At 33.8% G+C, this 21,958-nt stretch overlaps 2 protein-coding genes across 3 annotated transcripts; one reads left to right on the forward strand and one right to left on the reverse strand.

Annotated features, from left to right (window-relative positions):
- The first annotated feature begins 451 nt into the window (after positions 1-451).
- LOC137918861 (recQ-mediated genome instability protein 1-like) lies at positions 452-7,161 on the forward strand. The gene is made up of 7 exons (XM_068761788.1): positions 452-585; positions 1,850-2,046; positions 2,586-2,682; positions 3,432-3,544; positions 3,846-3,986; positions 4,625-5,310; positions 6,540-7,161. The coding sequence occupies exons 1-7, from the start codon at positions 503-505 to the stop codon at positions 6,684-6,686; spliced, it is 1,464 nt and encodes a 487-aa protein (XP_068617889.1). The 5' UTR covers positions 452-502; the 3' UTR covers positions 6,687-7,161.
- Positions 7,162-7,763: 602 nt separating this feature from the next.
- Positions 7,764-21,945, reverse strand: Usp16-45 (ubiquitin specific protease 16/45). Of its 2 annotated transcripts, XM_068761414.1 has the most exons (7): positions 21,818-21,945; positions 20,770-21,642; positions 16,453-16,576; positions 14,454-14,604; positions 13,465-13,612; positions 11,137-11,235; positions 7,764-10,943 (listed from the first exon to the last, which is right to left on the reverse strand). In XM_068761414.1, exons 2-7 carry the CDS (start codon positions 21,614-21,616, stop codon positions 9,325-9,327), a joined length of 2,988 nt encoding a protein of 995 aa, XP_068617515.1. In that variant the 5' UTR covers positions 21,617-21,642; positions 21,818-21,945; the 3' UTR covers positions 7,764-9,324. The 2 variants fall into 2 exon arrangements, with proteins under 2 accessions (XP_068617515.1, XP_068617516.1); XM_068761415.1 differs by lacking the exon at positions 11,137-11,235.
- Between the last annotated feature and the right edge of the window lie 13 nt (positions 21,946-21,958).

The raw sequence follows: 21,958 nt of genomic DNA on the forward strand, positions 1-21,958 counted from the left end.
AGATTTGTGTAAATTACAAAATATTAAAAAGTATAATTATTATAAAATATTAAAATGAATATCAAAATCCTTATTAATTCAGTAGACAATACTAAAAAAGTAACGAAATTTGGAAAATTTATCAAAGTGCAATAATTATGCTTCACGTCGAATATCTTCTCAGCTTTAAATATGTGGGTGATAATTATTTAATTCTCGGATATAAAATTATATTTTCTTTTTAGGATTATAGAAATAAAAAAGTGGATATGGATATGGATACAAAACGTGTATTTTTTTAATTATAGTGTGTAGTTGAATTTACTGGGTGTTATTAAGGGTTAAAATATATTTTTATATATTTTCTGCGATTAAAAAAATATTATTATTGATACTAAACGTCAAATCTTATTAGAAGTCATTGTACGACTGATAAAGATTTATAGAGGGAAAATATAAAATAAAAATTAATATTAAATTGGAGATTGAATGAATGATTTATTAATTAATATAGAAATACGAAATGGCGCAACAATCTCTTGTTAATTCCGTACGCAAGTATTTGATTTCGCATCATATGTACGCAGTCGATGAATGGCTTTCTGGGTTTGTTATTATTATATTATAGAACACAGAATTTTGCCTAAAAGTTATGAATATAACAAGTCTATTATTATTTTATTTGTTAAATATGATGTATACATCTAATAAGCTACAACATGAATTTGGTTTGAGATGCAAAACTGAGTATCATGTTCGACGTTGTTGCAGTCCTAGGCGTCTACTGCAAGACATAGGCCTTCCTCTAAGATATCTTTCGGGGGATATAGTATAATCGTAATGCTTCGCAGGCGGGTTAGCGATCGCAGTGTGATACGATTATACAAAGAGGATGCTGCTGACTATCCTATAAAAAATTGTGAGCAGTGGCAATCTCATATAATTAAGGCACAAACTGTGAATTATACAAGATTAAATCCCGATAATCGAACCAGCGACCTAGGATCGCAAGTCTCAGTCTACCACTGAGCTATTGCTCAATTGTCACACAATTGTAATGCGCAGGTTAAATCACTAATTACGAGTTAATTTCCAATAATCTAGCTCCAGTTAATGCTATAAAAAGTCAATTTATGTGTCCTGTGCTTGCTACTGCTTGAAGAGTACAATCCTTGGCAAATTCCTTTTGAAAACTCATGAAAAGAGATACTCACAATATTAAAAATTAAAAAATGTAGGTGTTTCTTTTACTTTATTTGCTGGTCATTGTTAATATTTTTCACATCTCATATTATTAAAAAGATAATTAGTGATTTATTTTTATAGAGAATATTTTATATTTTATAATCTTATCATCAAAAAACACAGTGTTAGTATTCATTTCGGTTTTCATTAAGTATTTTATAATTAGTAGCCAAATATAGCCATAGTGGAACTTGATACTGATAAAAAATAATACTCCTTAGATTTAATTAGTTCAATGACAAAAACTCCTTTCGTTCTTATTGGGGGGACGGGACAGAAAAACCGATTCATTTTTACCACTCCAGCATTGGAAATTTGTATAGTAGATTGCAAAGGTTGTTGATAACAAAGGTGAATATATTGTGGAATTGAAATACAAATTGTTATAAATTTAGTCATGTGGATTTAACTTAAGAAAGCGACATTACTTTCCGGTTCCCCTAATATATGATAAAACTCTTGAGATAATAGATTGATGTTAAATATCCAGTACATCAGGCTTCTGCACAGACATCTTGATTCTTTTTCTTTCTATGACCATTATTTTTCCAAGGTCCATAAGCAAATGTTGTTGTTATATATTTATATCTAAATATCTTACACAATATATAAATATTGTTTACAGATTTGTTGAATATTTAATTGAAAACAACGATAGAGATTGTAAAGAAAATGAAGTTCAAACATTAGCAAAAGAACAGTGGCTTTTGAATGACCTGAAGGACATATGCCCTGGATGTTTACCACCTAATTTGAGAAATCAAAAAAGTACAACATTAAATGGAAGATTTGTACTACAGATTAATGCAGCGGTTGATATTGGTAATGTCTGTTTCTATTCAACATCAATTTTAGACCACATAAACCAGCTGGAATAGCAGCATGGATCACTTGGTAATCTAAGGAAGGATATGGATATGTTCTATTTGCAGCTTAGGGGGCAGGAGAAATACCCTGGAAACGGATCTGACTGTGTGATGTTTGACTTGTGTCAAATGCGAATTTGTGTGTGTGTTACGGGAAGAGTGGTTGTCGCTGTAATAAGAGTCACTTGCAGTGTTGTAATTGTCTGGTGTGTGATATGGCACTTGGGTTAGACCCTGTGATGGTATCAATCAGGAAGTCTTTAGGATGTGTCTCTGTGAATCTGTTATTGACAGTTACATGTCTATTTATACATATGCAACAACATAAAAGGTTTCTACAATTGCATTTCTTATGAATTGCTTGTTGTGGATTGACAATGTGGTGTTTTATTGCACATTAGATGTCTCACTAAATGTGTTTGTTAGATGATTATTCCATTGGTCTTATGTTTTACACTTATATCAATGTGTTAAACTTATATCTTATACTTTAAGGTACACCAGCATACCAACAATACCTGAAGCTGCAGAAAGTTAATACTGAAAATGTTGAAGCCACTATTAACAATGAAGACAAGGTTTCAAGTCACAGGTATTTATCTTAAATATCATTTGAATATCATCTCCTCGTGTCAAAATAATTGATCACCATTTTTATTGTTATATCATCATCATATCAGCTGATAGACTCCCACTACAAGGAATAGGCTTCCTCCAAAGATGCCAGGATGACCTTAAATATGTCGCCAGTCCACCTTTTCTTTGACATACGGTGGAAAAACTTCTGGATGTACACCCCATTCTCTGGAGGAAGGATTTATGTGGGATTTCTACCCACTAAAACCCACTTAGTGATCATCATCAGTACCTTTAGTGGAACTGCCGGATCATCTACGGAACTCCCAGCTGTCTAATGTGCCAAGATGTCTCGTGGAGAAACCGAGCCTTCTCCGTCTGCCTTTCTCGGGTTCATTGAGTGGACGATGAAGGGTAAGGCTAATAGTCGTCTCTTAAACACAATGACAGAGGATATCTTAGCCCTATTCTAGTGAACCCAGGCTAAAGGCTAAAGGGTTCTCGTTGATCGATCTAGTGGGAGATCTACTATTCCTCGTTTCAGACCACAGACGCCCATTGCACGGCAGTACGCAGAGGATGCTGTTATCCATCTTCTGGAAACTGATCCCTCTGTCTCCTCCTCTAAGTGAACCGACGTTAAAGTCACGACAAGTCTGGTCATCGCGACGATCTTTGAGGGAGCCCTATGTCTAGCAGTTGACGTCTATCAGCTAAGAAGAAGAAAACTTATAATAATGCATGATTCGATTTTTGATTTTACAGAATGATAAAGTTGTATCTCACAGATGGCGTTCAGGAAGTGTCGGCCATTGAATACAGGCCCATGCGAAACTTGAGCTGTGACATCACGCCCGGTTGTAAATTATTGCTTAAAGGTTTGTTTAATTTGAGTACACACTTCCACAAACACACTCATTAAAATTCAACAATGGGATGTCCACTACTGGGCATGTGTATTCCCAAAAGGTTTCCAATAGGATCTTATCAAGATCGTCTGTCCATCTTCTGGATGGAAGTCCTTCGCTACTCATATATAAGTTACATTAATTATTTTTATCTATTATAATGACAAAGGCAATAATTTCCGCCGATACAAATTTCAGGACATACGTTAAATGTATATTCATAGTGAATTATTGTGTTAAAAACATTATTCCCAGTTAAAAACAAAAACAGGTCCAGTGGAATGCCGTCGCGGATTGATCCTGCTGACTGAGGGGAATGTGGAACTGCTTGGCGGAGAGGTCCAAGAGCTGGCAGATGCCAACTCCTTAGCGTGCTTGCTATCTTCAAAATTGGGATTACCTGCCACCGTAGGTAAGGAAAATTTATTCTTGATCATTTCAGCCGTAGGATGTACAGTACTAGATTTGCAAAAGTATCAATTGTAAGCAGCCTACAATAGTTTTACGACGTACTACTACTTTAAATCTGTATTCTCCAAATAATTGTACATGCTAGTGCTACTTAAATGGTAGTACGAAAAATCTTGTCTATTTGCGTAAGAATAGTAATAAATACAAGAATAATATAGGAACAACAAATATAGAGGCCTTTGATCAGTGTCAGGATTTTAAATAAGGTTGAAGGTCATCCAGATAGCAGAAGAATAAAAGCTACGGATGTTGCTCGAAGTATTGCATATGTACTTGTGCAAGCAATGGTGGTTAGAGACGAACGGTTCCCGAGCGCCTACCACGAACCAGTAAACGTGGTCGGGCCCACCACTGGTAGAACTGACCACAAGCAAGGCAAAACTATCATGTAACCTTTGCGACCTATGCCTTGCAGTAGGGTATATCGATTGATATGATGATAGAAAAAATAGTGTTGTGATAAAAATGATGATGTAATATTAGCACTATAAATAAAGATAACTTAGTTATCCCTTTCTCTAATCTTGATAAGAGTAGTAACAGTTTAGCGAATTAAATGAGCAAAAAAAAACTTTACAGCTCAAGAAAACCCATCGAGTATACATAGACCAAACAATGTGTCACATCAAACAGCAGTAGATATCATACCAGCATTGGTACCAACAAATGAACAAACACCCAGAGATGCAACGAGTATGCAAACAGAAACATTCGCTGATGATGATCTAGATATGGAACAACTTGCAGCTATAGAGGCCCAGTTTGTGGAACATCCAGCAAAGAGGCCATTATACGATTCCAATTCTAGACCAGAAAAGAAAATTAAGGTAAATACTGAAGACAACAGTGCAGATGATTACCCTGCTGATGATGACCTGATGTTTGAAGATGAAGATTATTTGCGAGAGATGGAAGCTCAGTTCGACGCTCAAGACCATGAACTCAATGAACGTGATAATAGGGCTCCAGTTCAAGTGTCAAAAGAACCATTTGTATATATAAAGCAAATTAAAGAACTTAGTGACACACAGCTTTCTGGAAAAGTGTTTAAAGTGAAAGCTCAAATAATGAAACTCTTATCCAAGTTGTCCGTTGGCAGAGACGGTTGGAGTTTGAAATGCGAAATTGTAGATGGTACGGGAACCTTGAACGTGGACTTCACCAGCGATGTACTCTCCGAATTGGTCGGATTAACGCCGATCGAAGTCAATCGGATCAAAAAGCACATGGCCACGAAACCAGAGATGAAGGAAAAGGCGGTTATGGTGAGTTAGTATTATAATTGAAAGCTATATATTATTTCGGCCAACCTATACAGGGTGGTTAGTTATAGGTGTAAATATTTTAAAGGTACATAACAAATTAACCTTATAAAGCCAACAATAATATTTTTGGAAATAGAAAAAGGTCTAGAAGGAAATAGACTATTCCGACTGTTTTGTGGGTTGGAAAAGGTGCAAAAGTGCATTTTATCGGACGGGGATTACTTTAAATGGTTTGAAATTGATTTGGAAGAATAAATAAAGAATTTGTATTTTATACTAGCTGATCCCGTAGACATTGTTTTGCTATGTATGTTATTTCTAGGAAACATTAAAAAACAAATAAAAAAAAGTTGGGGTTGTTATATACAACCCTAAATTTTAATTTTGTGTGATCTATCAAAAAAAAGGGTCTTAAAAAATAAAAATAAAATTTGTGGGTGGACCACCCTTAACATTTAAGGGGGATGAAAAATAGATATTGCCCGATTCTCCACCCTGGCCGATATGCACGCTAAGATTCACGAAAATCGGTCGAGCCGTTTCGGAGGAGTTCAATTACGCACACTATGACACGAGATATGAGATATGTATCAGATAATAAAATTCACCTTGCTTCTGGATCACAGTATTAAACATGTTTTAATTTAATTTCGGTTCTTGGAGACAAAAATTTTTACACAAAATATGCAGCCCTCTAATGAGGGTATTCTTATATATTAAAACACCTTCGATAGTTCTCTACTCTAACTCGGGGAACTCCCTTTAGAACATACAAGAAATATTGATGCAATTTTAGTATTGACTCAATACTAATCCCTATTCGAGGAATGTAGAAATTAAACACTTGACAAAGTATGATATTATTTGCGGGTCATACAATTAGCGGCACAAGTTAATTATAAAATCAAATAAAATAAGAAAGTGCAGGGTAATGAATCAGCGAGTGGCTTGCTTCCGGCGTCTATCGGTGTCTGGTCGTGTCTGCGCGTGCGCCGGTTGTAGGTTCTGATAGCATATCTTCCGCGCCCGCGCATGATCCTCGTTCGCCTACCGCTGGTACTAATGCGCCACACAATGTCAACATATGCAATATATATTGAGTTTTCAGCGTATGTTGATTCATAACTCAAATATTTGTCTACCCGCAGTAAATTTAGTTTTATGCTTAAAAAATAAATCAAATTTAATCTTTTTTTTAACTACTTTCCAAATGGCATCTTTATTTACAGGCACTACAAAAAGCAAAAGAACATCTACAAGTATTATATTGTATAATAGAATTGACAATGTTAGACGGTCCAAAGATAACACGTTTAATACCATTTAATACCACTCACGTTGATTTATTGAAGAAAAGAGAAGTTAAAGAATTATAAATATTATCAAGAACTCTACACCGTCTCCAAAATACCTTAATCCCTAAAGACGAAGGTCTTTGACCAACATGTGTTGTCAATGACGCTGTATGGATCCGAGACGTGGTCGCATACACAATGAAGAAGCCTATCCTCAGAGTTTCACTGATGGTGTAGATGATGTAGAAGAACCAAGTTCACCAATGTAGAATTAAGAGTTGCTCATCTGAAGTGACAGTGGGCAGTTAGAATAGTTCATGCAACCGAAGAGCGTTGGGGTCGAACGGTGGACCGTCGACATAGTTACGGTCGCAGGAAAATGGATGCTGGCAGCATAAGACTGGTCGTTGTGACATTTTTGTGGTAGATCTATGCCTTGCAGTGGACTTCTGACAACTAAAGTATTAAAGAAGTTGTTAATATACAACAGTTGTGTCAAAGATGAAATGATAATTGTGTCTACCCTCATAGAATATTAAAGGATCGCATTTGATCTTAGAACTGGTTTTCCAATAAATTTCAAATATTAATTGGATAAATAATTATATAATTGTTTATTGTAATTTGTTTTAATTATTTATTTAAGTAATGTCTAATCATAATCATTTTACCTCCTATTTTTTATCTATAAAAATATGTATTTTTAATCTGTATAGGGTTATTCAATCATTCAGTTTTTGTATTGTCAATGAAAATTCGTGTATTATTTAATCATTAAGTACATGGTAAATATCTTCGGACCGTCATGTCGTGTTTATGCACGGAGACGCTAAAGATAAAATTAAATTATTCAAAATTGGAACTTTTAACAGGACTCTTATTAGTCAACTTTTTTAAATCTTTTTTATTTTTACTTTACTTCATAAGGTGCTATTTTTGCTGACGATGATTTAATATTGCCCCTACAATATCTTCGGCAACACTGGTTGAATGGACTATTTGCCAAGGGCACAAGAACAGTTGTTCAGTTATGTTGTCTTGACGCTTATCCGTTGACATTCGAAGAGTACCCCGATCACTGAACACCAGATAATAGCCTCCTAAAGATAAACTAACCAAAGTAAAGTTTCAAAATGGATTTTGAAATAAAACAACTAATTGGTTTTACAACTATATTTAATACACCTGGTTCGTAACTCAATAATATGCGGTACAATATACAAAAAATTATCAAATACATAATGTTAAAACTAACGGCACAGGAGAACCAAACGCAACACGTAAACAAACCTCTTCAAACGTAGGGTGATATTTTGTAATTCAAATTATAAACTGTGTATTTCATTTCAACATTTCATGTTCAATTCTAAAATATGAAAGCACATACTACCTTTTTAATTTATTAAATCTGATATTACATGAGATCCGAGTGATAAAACCATCTGTTGGGTATTTTTATTTAATCAAGGTGCAATTATAGACATATAGAATCACCTGTATTTCAATATTAATGATCTTGCATATTACTAAATACAACATTTATATGTAAAAGTTTTTAAATCAAATTAGATATGTCGATGAAAAAATAATATTTGCTATTGTTATATAATAAATATCACCCTATGCTTTCATTTAACATAACATAAATGTGATTAATAATTGAGCACTCGATGTAATAATAATATAAAACATTAAAACTGTGATATTAAAATGTATCTAATAGAGGGTAGTTGAGAAATTTAAAAAAAATAAATAGACAATGATCAGATGTAATTGGAAATGATAAAATCTATGTTTTAGTTATAAAGTTCACTTTGGCTACGTATAACGGGATTGTTAGCGAATAGACAACTAATCTGTGTATAGAAGGAACTTCATATCACTCTTGTTAATGCACGCAAATTACAACATAAATGTAAGAGTGCTTCCTGCGATTAAAATGTTGCTATTCTATTAAAATAACGTTTAATGCTTTACGCATACAATTTATCAGATGCATTTAAAAAATCAATCGTTTCAAATCACGTACCACGTCTGATACATTTATTCTTAATGAAATGGCGGTGTATGTGAATAATGAACAATAATTGAACATATAGAAAAACATTACATGACAAAAATCAATTATATACCGTTATCTATCTCAAAGGTCCAAGTGGTCTTTTGAGTCGGATAAGTAAATTCCACAATCAAATGTTATAGATGTAATAATATGTAAATGAGTAAATCTTTATGAATAATATTGAAATGTTTAAATATCAGATATAAACACACAGAACATATGTCTGTATATATGGTACATGGGTCTTGATATGATTATTATAAAAAACATTAGATGATATAGAGGGCCTCGGTGTATAACAGCAGTTTGTGAAATATAAAACAAGTCGCCTACGTTCAGACATCTCTTCCATTACATTAAACTCAAATTACTCCACAATCGACTATCGCACGGATTCTAAATATTAATATAAGTTAAAAGGAAATTATTTATGAGAAAAAAAAAAATATTCAGCGACTTACATGATCGCGATACGTAGTAGAAATAAAAGGCGATTATGTTAAAACTCGTAGGCTATTTACAGCGTTAGTGACATCACGACTTCCCGCGGAAACCTGTCCGGACCGGGTCTATAAAGCGTCAGTCTCCCACTTAAATGCCAATAAGTTCGTAGAGATAACAGAACCGTTAGGCCATCGTCTACTAGAGACTGAGGATTTATAAAATCCTCTCGTAGAACAAGAGGTAAGCCTGTGCTCTCAACACCTTGTCTTCTGTCACCTCGGAGACCATGCTATCAGAGACATAATACCATTTACCACTGGGCGGCTCAGCCATCGGTGCAGGGCCTTCGCCTGACTCGTACCCGGATAAATCTGACTCGGAATCCCCATCCCCATCTCCACCGCTGGAAGCTGGGATGTTGGCACTCTTTGGAAGGAACCACCATCTCGGATCGCCTCGTTTGACTGGTTGTCTCACTTTCACGTATGCCACATAATGACCTCCGTGCATGCCGCCGGAGTGTTCCACCACTCCATAGAGCGAGTAAAGCAACTCATTCTGTCCTCGATTAACGTTAGGCAGCTTTTTCAGCTTGTCCATAGCGCAAAAAGGCGCCAAATCCAAAATGGTAGGGAAGTCAACATGCTTTGTCATCTTTCGGAACATGCAACGCGGACCTATCTGGAACCGCTTCAAGTGGAGAATAAGGATTGCTGGTGGACTGGACACGAGGAAACGTTTAGTAGCGTTTGTGTACACGGTTTTCCCATCCTTACCATTGATTCTCTCTGTACATGTTTCACATCCCACTTTGTTATTACCTGTTAGAAGTTCCAGCGCAGTGAACTGACTAAGACAAGATTGGATGCTGCATTCATCTTCATCGCAAACATATCGAGGTGATAACGGACTTTGGCGGTTGAGGGATAAGAAATCTCTTTGAGTCTTTTCTGCTTCAATGTTATTGATTTTTGGCCTGGGCACCGTGGGTGGCGGGTCAACAACGACAGGTGGCGGGAACATGGGCTTTGGTTTAGAATCCTCCATGTCCAGCTTCAGTTTATCCAGGATATTTGTCACGTCCTGGTGACTGTTCACATTACTGAATGGTGCAGGTTCCTGTGCTTTGCTTTCCGGTAAGGACTCGTAGCTGCTTTCGCCGCTGTGTTCTAGGAGATTCCTTGAACCTTTAACGCTTATGCCCCTTGCTACAACTTCATTGGAATACTCCGGAGCGAAGGCAATCCTGGACACAGGTCTCTCATACTCGCTCTTAACAGGTGACAACTTGTTGTGTTGCGGGCTGGAGAGATCCAGGTTGATTTCACTTGAAAGCGAGCTATGGCTTCCTAACTCCTTACCATTAGTGGGGGAATCAACATTATCAACTGTCTCTGTGGAATTATGTTTAGTGGCCTCCGGACTGGCCACCCCTGAATCCGGATTAGAGAAGTTCTCCAGCGATGCAAGTGACTTATATTCAAGGGGAATAACAGTTGTAGATGTTGAAGAATTGACATACTCCTTGTCCTTGTCTGTTGACTCAGGTGTGTTGTCAGTTTTTTCTTTATCCAGGTCTACTGGGCTGGTGCGGATGGAATCAGAACTTATTACCTTTTCAGAGTTGTATCCAGACTCCATGTGGTATGCAGCAAAATTGGCCGCGGTGTGGGCGATTGCCTGAGTGCCCACGGAAGCCGTGTGTGTGTCCGCATGTCTCGGCATATCCTCGAGATTATCTTCGACGTCTGCGTCAGACTGTTCTGATGAAGACTTTCCGTCTTCATTACCACCACTGGCTTCTCCCGATTTCTCCTTGTTCGTTGCATTACCTGTAACGAAAGACAGAATTTTTTAGTAATTGTCAATATGGTGTATATTTCAATTATAAAGCAGTTTAATTTTGTTGTGTATAAAGAATGAATTTGTTTTAGAAACAGAATTTAAGCTTCACAGCACCATGCAGAGGAAAATATATATATGCATACATAGATATTTATATGCAAGGCATGCGGTTAGTACCACCTTTGTTCTTTCGGGCAGCTTTCCGGGCGGCCATCCTCTCCTTTTTGAGTTGATGTTTCGAAGGCTTATTATCCTCTTGCATATTGTACATATTCTCCTCTGAAAATATGTGGTCACATTGTAAAGTAAATATGTCTCTTATAAAGACTATGCTATTTCCCACTTAATTATTTATTAATATAAAATTAATGCATAAGTTTTCATTATATTATGAAGACAAAATATTTAAATGTGTAAATAAAATAGCCCAATAAGAAAGAATTTAATTAAGCTATCAGAGATTTTATAATAAATGATACATTTTATTCCTGTAATGATGTCAATTTTTAATGAAAAACTGATGCAAATGTCTTGTCTTATTCAAGAACAAATACAGGCAATTTCAAATGAAATATAAATTCTTTGATGCCAATCTTGTTACTTCAAATTACGCTTTTATTTTAATTTATCAAACAAATTTAAAAGGACCAAGTTTTCAACTTATTTTTTTTAAATAATTCGTGTCTAATTATAAATATTTATTAGATTTTCATGATAATCTATATTACCTATTAACCTTTCTATCTCATAAGAGATAAATATGTAAATAAATATAACATTAACAGGATGTTTACCTAAAGACACAAGGTGATTGGTTCAGATTACCATTTGTAAGGTGATCACTCTGATATATTACATGTATTTTTTATTTTCTTTTGAAATACGACAGACCAATATCTTCTGGCAACACAGTATGCAGGAACAGATATAGAAACAATAATTAATTACAATATGAAGTAAACTGAATTCTAAAAATTAATTTTTCTTAAATATTTTTTTGATCATTAATTATTGGATTGGGTGTATGCACTACACATTAGTTGACAACAAATGAGATATATATGCATCCCTTAAAGTTAATTACCCTTATGACACAATCACCCTGTATACCAGGGTGGTTTTAAGGTAGTCTTTCAACCAGTGTGTACAATCCAAACCTTCCACAGTTCAACATAAACATGCAAACCGAAGGAATATTAAGCAATAACAACACACATACACTGATGAAATCTGATGATAACCTGGAGAACCATTTATTTAGAAGGTCAGTACCTCGACAAAACCAGGGGTTGGCAAACTTTGGCTAGCAAGAAACATAACATAGACAGGCTGTAGTTTATTCAATATGCTACTGTGATAGTATGTAGTAGTAGATGTAGGTGAATTTTTAATTTAAAACTCTGGGGCATTAGGAAGGCAGGTAATTTTTTTTTCTAGGTTGGTCGGACTGTCTATAACATTTATAAAGGGTCTGTTTATCATTGATCATCTCCGAGTTACACATATTTTTGTCAACTGCTGCAATTTTAGCAAACTCGATTCAAATGATCAATTTTTTTGGACAAATAACATTATAAACTTGACTTATATTGCTTCGCAACCGCAGTATTCGCCTGATTTGACTCCATGCAATTTCTGACTATACAGCAAACTCAAAAGGTCAATGTGGGAACGCAGTTTGAGATGATTAAGGTGATAAAAACAGAATCGAAGAAGGTCTTAAAGATAAAAGACTGTTCAGACTGTTTCAAGTATTGGAATAAGCACTAGCAAAAGTGCGTTTTATCGGACGGGAATTACTTTGAAGTGGATAAAATAGATTTGGATAAAGAATTTACATTTTATAAACAAATTCACATTACTTTCTCTAACGACTTGTGAACTAATATTGTGATAATTAATATTTTTTACATTGAATTTAAACTATTTAAATTGGTTCCTTGACTTTGAAATCAGAAACTATTTATTTGAATTTTTTATACATTAAAAGTTTGAATATCAAACCTTTTAAAAATACAATGAAGGCAATACACTAGTATATGGTTGGCAGCAGTTGTTTCAGAGAGCTTCCTTCTTGTTACATAGTGAAATAACTGACGTATTTAAATGAACCATTTGTATTTGTAAATAAAAAAATGTAGCTCATTTAAATTGTACTATCACATATGATAACTAATATTTATTAATAAATTAATGTGTTTGAGTTTATGTTTTAAAGTTGTCAGAATTTGCTCAGTATCATAGTTCTTCTTCATGTGCAAGGAAAATGTTTACTTTAGAGCATTCATATCGTATTGAGATTTTTATTGAATAAGGTATTATCTCTGAATTATATCCAACTTTAATACATCATTGGGAAAAATTGAATACATTTAGTGAAGACAATTTAAAAAAATGTTTTACTGAAGTTAGCAGTTCACAAAATATCTGACATTTCAATGATGAGTTTTGCCAAACCCTAGACTTGGCCATGCAAATAACACACAAAGGAAATGTATAAAGGCATACCATTAGGAGTTTTCCTTCTCACAACCGCTGGTGGCTGTGGTCGACTGGCAGCAACAGGCAGGGACAGATCCAGGAAGTACTCGACGCGATCTGAGTGGTGGAAGCACTCCTGGCATTCCAGCGTTGATACCAGGAAACCTCTGAACACCTGAAATACCCATTATTTCTATATATATAAGTTCCATGGAAAAAAGTGGGAACTGCTGTAGCCAACTAGGTGGAATGATGTAGTCAAAGTCAAAAAATTAATATCTAATTATTGACTGTAAGTCCACTTTATGACCATGGTAGCTTGATGGTTACAGACTGCAACAAGTGCAATTGCTTCGAACAGGAAAGGTTTATATAAAGCAGGGGTGGCAAAGCTCTTTGTTTTGCCAAGCTTGTGAGCCATGTTCGAAATTACAAATTTTTGCGAGCCGCTATTGAAAACGCATTTAAAACACGCAAAAGAATATAGTTTTACATAAAATATATGTATTGAAATTATATAACAAAAGTACAAAATATGCGTATTGAGGTTAGACATTATGGCATATGTATATGACAACACTCCTTATAATACTTAAGATACCGACTGGTTAATTATGATCGGTGTTTGGATTTCGCTTATTTTATGGTGGAATAACATTAATTATTATTCACACCAGTGATTTCCCAGTAGCTGACAAGTGTTCATATAAATTTAAATATTGAAATAATTCCACAATCAAACGAAGCCATTTTAATCGTTCAAAAAGCCGCAAGTGGCTCGCGAGCCCTAATTTGGCCACCCCTGGTATAAAATAATAACATTGCAATTACACAAAATTTTTGCTATATATATAATCAATGTTTACTATTAAGACACTAAATCAATAAATATAATGAACATTCTGAAACATGTTTTATTTATTTATTCATTCTAAAGGAATGCAAAAGGTAAATTAACTTTTGACAACATAAAGCTTATTGCTAAGTAGTTAGCCTAAATATCTAAAAAATCTCACCTGCTCGGGTCTGAGCATTGTATCAGATGCTTGCTGGCCATAGAACTTGACCTTCTGCTTTACTTCCCCGTCGACCTTAGCCGGGTCCACTTTAGAACTCATTCCAAGGCTGCTGAGTATCACGGATTGGTAGCGGCGAAGATCCTCTGACCTGTAATAATTATACAATACAATAATAATAATTTATTCTAATGACTATAACATTGTGATAAATTATACAGAAACCTTCTTAATAATTCACTGTCTTCTTAATTTGTAATTGCAGGCAGATCAAATGGAGGCCAAGGTTAAAATTATGATAATTTGTTTTAATATAAAATAAACTGCATTCACAATGGCAAGGATTTCATTGTTTGTGTCATGTTAAAATATTGTTGGTTTACTTTATAAATAAATTTATATAAGAATAAATCTAACTTCAAACTGCTAGAACATCATCGGCAAATATTTCTGGGTTGCTGAAGATTGGCTTGTGTTAATATAGGACTTTACTTGGTATTTCTCTATCTATTAACTAACTTAAGTAATGACTTAGTCGAGCGGTTTGGCAAGTTGTAGTGATAGCGGGTAAACCAAACAATGCACAGAGTAAATAGCCACTAGGGCCTTCAGATGCCTGTGTGGACACCACAAGTATAGTGTTGAAGGTCTACTCATAAAGGCGACAACCTTATCAATCGGTGTTCTGACTAGAAACCTATGAGGGATATAGTATACTAAAATGATAATGACGAATCTTTCCAATCCACAAACAAAATTGTGAGGTGGAGTTTTTTTTTCATACTTTATAGGCGAAACATTTAACCTCTGTTTCGCCTGATTTTAAGCAATGATGTGGCCAAGAGTTCATGCTTGCCCAGAAGAAACCCATTCACTCTCGTCTTGAAGACTCCTAAGTTATAATTGTCTTGAAACAATGACACTGGTAGGTTGTTCAACTCTTTGTCTGTTTGCACTATAAAAGTATTAGCCAAACACTTATGACCATCTGTATCTTACATAAACAGCATTTACTAATAAATAACACATTTTTAATTGAACATAGCATATTTACTGTTGGATAGTTATAAACGAAACCATAGACATTTAGATGGCTTCATAAGTACATAATTAAAATTAATCTTGTACACCGTACTTAATTTCGTAGAAGTATGCATACATGCAAAATGTATGCTTTGACTTAAAATCATTAATAAATGGAAATCTTTTGTCATTAACTACTAAATCCGCAACACATTGATATCAACAACGAAGTTCTTTGATAATTTATCACTAAAACATGGCCTAGATTTTGCCCCAACTGTGCCCTGAACTGTGATATTCCTAGCCATATAAGTTTATTTAGCTATGCTTATTATTCTCAAGCTGTACTGATCTATTAGGGGGACCGGTATGTACAGTACCCGGCAATAATTATTACACATCGACTTTTGGAAAGAGATAATCAGCTAATTTCAGCTTCATAGAGCATTATCTCTGTCCCACACTATCTATGTGGCGTTTTGTCAGTCGTTGTATTTCGTGCGACAGAGATAACGCTCTACGAAGACGAATTTAGCCTATTATCTCTTTCCAAAAGTAGATGTGAAATATGCGTAATGTGCTTTTGCAAGTCTTTATTTCTTATCAACAACATATTTACCTTTATTATCAACAACCTTTTGTCACCTAGTGTACAAACTTTCAAAGCTGGAGCGGTAAAAATCAATCAGATTTTCAGTAATATACGTCAACAGAAACGACATTATTTTTCAGTTCCCCTAATATAAACTAGCACTACTTAATTTAGGCACAAAATGGTCCGATATACTAAACAAATTTTTATTAAAGTCTGATATATGGAATTAAGCAATTCGATTTATTTTTATGGCAACTGGAATAAAAATACCGTAAAATAAATTATATAAAAATTATGTTAAACTAGAAGAAATATAGTCACTTAAAATGACTATAGGCGCTAAAAATAAGCTGATATTTATATGTCTAGTTATTTACTTACCTCACAGCCTCGAGCAAATGCCTCAGCAACTCATGAGCGTCATGCTGATCACCGCCACCGAATTGCGGCAGCTTGTTCACCAAAGCAGACAACAGCTTGCGGGGAGTGTACACACAGCCTTCACCTGTATTCATACAAAATAATAACATTACATAAAAAAACATTGTATGTAGCTGGTATATATGCAATATAATTTAAAATATTCAACATTTTGTTTGGCACATTGTACAGGCCAGGCATAAAGGTTAGCTGGGTTATATGTTAATATAACCAATTTATAGTAAACAGATGTACATATCACACAACTAGTTGAAAAAGTACAACATACTCAAGGAAATAACTAGGAATAAAATATCATATCATAGTGAATTTGTATGCTGTGGAGGTATAACAGTGTAATCTCTCTATAAACTACTAGACGACTTTGGCCAGATGACAGGAAACAGTGTCTTTTATTTAATATTCTTTATTGTCCACACTAGGATACCTTTAAATTGTTTTACAATAATATACAAAAAGTACAAACAGCGGTCTTATCACACAGGGCAATCTCTTGGAAAAAGTAGAAGAGTAAATAATGGGTAGTTAATGTGTACAAAACATACATGCATATATATAATGACATTAATACGTAAACATACATACATGTATATGACATATATACTTATAATAAATAAGGTATAATACATATTATAAATATAATGCATTAATAAATAAAAAACATCAAACTGATTTGGATCGCACTTGCCTCATAAAGAATAGACAAACAGGAAGTAAAAGAAATGAATTACCAGATAAATAAGTCCAATAAAAATTTCTTAACATTTTCCTTAAAAAAAGGTAATGAGTATATCCTATATTTGTATTGGTAGGATGGTATAAAATTGAGTAGGTACGGGAGATGTCTGGTTGAAAAAGTTAAATGTCAATGCATTACATGGTCTTCCTGAACTTACTTCCTGGTTTATCAACCCCAAGTATCATACCCATCCCTTCTCCCTACACCGCTATGTACTCAGCATTTGCATGGTGCATCCCTTAAAAGCTAAGTTATGTGTTTTAACTTCCAGGCTTTATCACACTGCTGGAACAACTGTGCATGTATCTATAGTAATCAAAAATTGTTTATATATATACAAGATAAATTATTCAAAGGCTATGTCATTACCTAATTTTTTTGATAATTATTTAACATAGATAGTGTTTTGTTTCTTTTATTACATATAGCTATATTTATGATACACAAAATTTTAAATTCAATTGTTCCGTCTGCAATCATTTAAGCATAATATATAAATAAACACTAACAAGAATATTAAGGAGATCTAGAATAATATTAAGTGAAAAGTATTTTCACTTAACTTTCACAGTTAAGTGTAACAGTAATCTTTACTACTAATACTTTTGCAGTAAGAAGCTTTATTTGATTTGATAATAATTTATGACGATAATTGACACTGTTTTTAAAGCCTTACGAACAAGCCTCATGAACTCAGCTAAATGTATTAGTAAAAAGTTATAATTTTATTCACTAATCAATAGAAACCTAATAGAAATTTTGATGTAGTTAGTGAAAGCCTAATACCACTATGATGCTGCTTAGAACAAAGTTATTTATATTTTCTAGAACATAAAACATGCTGTATTACTAGAACTTCCTGGAAGACAAATATAGGGTGACCAGAAAGTAATGCTTTCTTAAGTTAAATTCACACAACTACATTTTTAACAAGTTTTTATTTCTAATTAACAATATATTCACCTTCATTATCAACAAACTTTTGCCATCTGTCATACAAATTTTCAATGCCGGAGCGGTAAAAATCAATCGGTTTTTCTCTAAAATATTTCAACAGAAACAACATTACTTTCCAGTCCCGCTAAATTATCTAAAATACTACAATCTATTCATTGAAGATTCATAGCAAATTTGTGTACAGTGAAGGTAAGACTAAGGAGTATATATGTTAAATCTCTCTATAACATAGGATTTTTTTTCTCCAAGCTTATCTGCAATCACTTTGACTATAAGATTTGTTTCTTGTCCTTAACCATGTTTAAAGCAGTCCTCAGACGGATATACCTCATTCTTCACCATAATATTAATTTCTTCCTAATATTTTTAAAAGGGCTAATATTTAGTTTTAAAAATAAGTAGACAAATTTTTGTGATAAGTTGTAAGAGCCAAACTTCAATCACCTATTCTCTATACCACTGTTAGGAATTTTAGAACAGCTAAGGTGGATCTTGGTGCCAAAAACATTGAAAAATACTGTTAAAGGCATACTTTCAGTAGTGATTTAACTTATTTTAATTAAAAAAAAATTAGTAGTAGAGGACGGAAAGTAATGGCGCTTTCTTAAATTGAATTCACATACATGACTACATTATTCAACAAATTTTTATTTCTAATCAACAATATATTCATCACCTTCATTATCAACAACCTTTTGCCATCTAGTATACAAATTTACAATGCCAAAGCTGTAAAAATCATCAGTTTTACTGTAAAACATGCCAACAGAAACAACATTACTTTCCAGTCCACCTAATATATATGATGTTCTATTGACAATTTTAACCCACAGACTATTGATGAGAAATAGGTCAAACAACTCATTACATTTTAAATTTAGAACAGACATTGTAACAAATATTATCTTAATTTAAACATATCATTTCAATATATATCTTGGTCCATTGGACACAATCTTGTTTACAATGAAGAGACTGTTATGGAATTATTTGAATTTAATTATGTTACTGTTACATATACAGGATGATTATTTATAGGTGTAAATGCTGAAAGGGGTGAATGTATACTTCAATCTGTCAGTAAAATCCTTCATAGCTTTTACAATAATCTTCTATCATTTAATACAAAAAGGAATGTTACAACCAATAATTTTCAGCTGTACAAACTGCAGGGACAGATTGTAAACAATGACTTATTTTAATCTGTAGTAATCTAAATTTTGAAAAAAATTTTTTCATTACAATATTATCAGTGCCATGTATTATTCCTAAAACCATTGATTTTTGTATAGGATGTATCATATATTAATTAACAGTAAATGAGCTAAACATTACACTTTGTTTTAAGATTGATCACACAAAGTTAAATTTATTATTTTTGAAAATTTATGTTTTCAATTTATTGTTTTTTTTATAGGTTATATAATGATTTATACTTCATCAACATTATAAATAAAAACCAAAAGTAACCTTTTCACAGAAAAACCCTTGCATTAAAGTGGTTAAAACTTTTACTTTATGAATAAATACAAATACTTTTTTTTTTCAACAAAATTTCTATTTTTACTAACAACTAAAACCCATTTTATTCTAGTAACCTCCCTTATTATTATCTAGTTGAATAAATAAACAATTCCATTACAACAAAATACTATTTTATCTTTTCCCCTTGACATTGGCACAGAATCCTAGGCATTTTTTTATCACCTGTGGTTAAAGCATTTGACCCCTGTCAGGCCTAATGTTAAGTGATGACTAAGTCTATGAATCCATAGGCTCGCTTAAAAGAAACTTATTCACTCTTGACTTGACAACTCCCAAGTTATATTTAGCTCGTAATGATAAAGCTGGTAGGTTGTTCCACACCTTGGCTGTTTACGTTTTTAAAGTAGATACAGGCATGTTTTATATGTTTTGGTTTTTAAATTAATAATTTTATTAATCATTAATTTTTAAATATACATATATTACTTATACCTTCATACAAACTTTTTTTGAAAGTTTTGCTGTAGTTTGAAAAAGAAAAAACGTCTAAGAGTTAATATGTAAATAAAGGTAAATATTTCACAGTTACTATCAATGTATAGTACACCTTATCTAAAAATGTACAATTTCGAAAATAATAAAGAACATAATAATATATTTACAATGATGAATGAAGATTTTGTAATGCCAAAAGTTATTGCTCTAATGCATTTTAAAAGAAAAAGAAAGTAATAAATTTCAGATCATTTTATATAGACTGATTGTAAAAAGGAATAAAAATTTTTACTGACAAATAAGACATATTTTTACTTTTTAAAGTAAATTACATTTATAATCAATCACACAATATAAAAATAATAGGATAATTTAAATATTCTTATGTAGAGTAGTATTTGAGTTTAGTCTGGAGCATGAAGATGTATATCTCATAATAAAGAAAAATCCACAAAAGTTCGAGACAGCTGATATTTATGAAAAGTTAATAAAATTTAAATTAACTGCATACATCTTTTATAATAATTTTATATTAACTAAAGGAATATTTACTTTTTTTGTTTAATAATGGTAACACTAACCTGCTTGTAAATCTGCAAGAGTCTCCGACAGGGTACGAGTCAAGGTACCCCATTCACCTAACTGTCCTGTTATCGGTGGCAACTCCACCTCTTTTCCATCCTCTGCATCTGCCTTCAGCTTGAGCTTACCACCAGGCAATGTGAACCTCTCTCCAGGATTAGCCATCTCTTGTAGAACATCTTGCAAATATGGAGTTTGAACTAAACATTGCATCACAGAGTTAAAGAAGCAAGTGTTTCCTAAATTAGAGAGTCCTCTAACTCTGGGCAAGTTTAAAGCAACCGCCCTGTCTTTTCCTTTAGAGTATTGATCAGTTTTTATTATTGATTCAACTGGTAAAGGTACATCGAAGTTTTTAGGTGGAGAGTCAAAAAGGGATTCAATGTTAGGTAGCGACTTATTACTGGTGGCTTGCTTCTTAACATATTCAATGCATTCATGAAGCTTTTTAGAGCTGGATGCGGTTACTTCATTGTTACAACTATAGCAGTAAATATCCCATGTTGTTGTGTTGGCAGTGAGTGAATGGCAGTCGGAGTGCGGTGTGTTGAAATGGTTTAGAGCGTGTTTGTTACGCGTACGACCGCATAGCTGAGTGCCACATCGTAAACACATCCAAAGCGTGAGATCTTCTTCGAAATTTGGATCGGGCACTTCGATTTTATTACTTTTCTTGCATTCCGCGCATTCCTTGTCGAAGCCCCCGATTTTTAGGGCCTTCTTCAAACGCGTCAAGTCCACCGCTTTTGCGACATGAGGACATGCTGACTTCACACTCTCGTCGCAAGATTCCGTGGACTCATCACCGTTCTCTCCTGGATCACTTTGTCTCTTTTTCTTAACCATCGTTGCGTCGATTGGGGTCGCCGTTCCTGCAATGTAACGAGATACACTCGTAATTATAACCACACGACCACAAAAAGAAGACGATGTCAAATCTGTGTCGATTGCCTCCGCACGCGTGACGACGCATAATTACCAAGAATTTGTCATAGTAATGGCTTTAAAGTCATCGAATTTATATAAATAATTTAAAACAAAACTTACTGTTACATACGACGGAATTACTTTAAGCTAGGACGTCTTAAAGACACGAATTTCTTAGATTTTTGTCACAAAGGTAAACCACAATCGTCAGACATCTTGACAGTGTTGGCAGTGCAAAAAATTAAAAATCAAAGTTCAATT

This window comes from Battus philenor, unplaced genomic scaffold, assembly GCF_028537555.1.
Source record: "Battus philenor isolate CCGP_79_NKW_IND1 unplaced genomic scaffold, ilBatPhil1.0.hap1 SCAF_15, whole genome shotgun sequence".
NCBI classification, from domain to species: Eukaryota; Metazoa; Arthropoda; class Insecta; order Lepidoptera; family Papilionidae; genus Battus; species Battus philenor.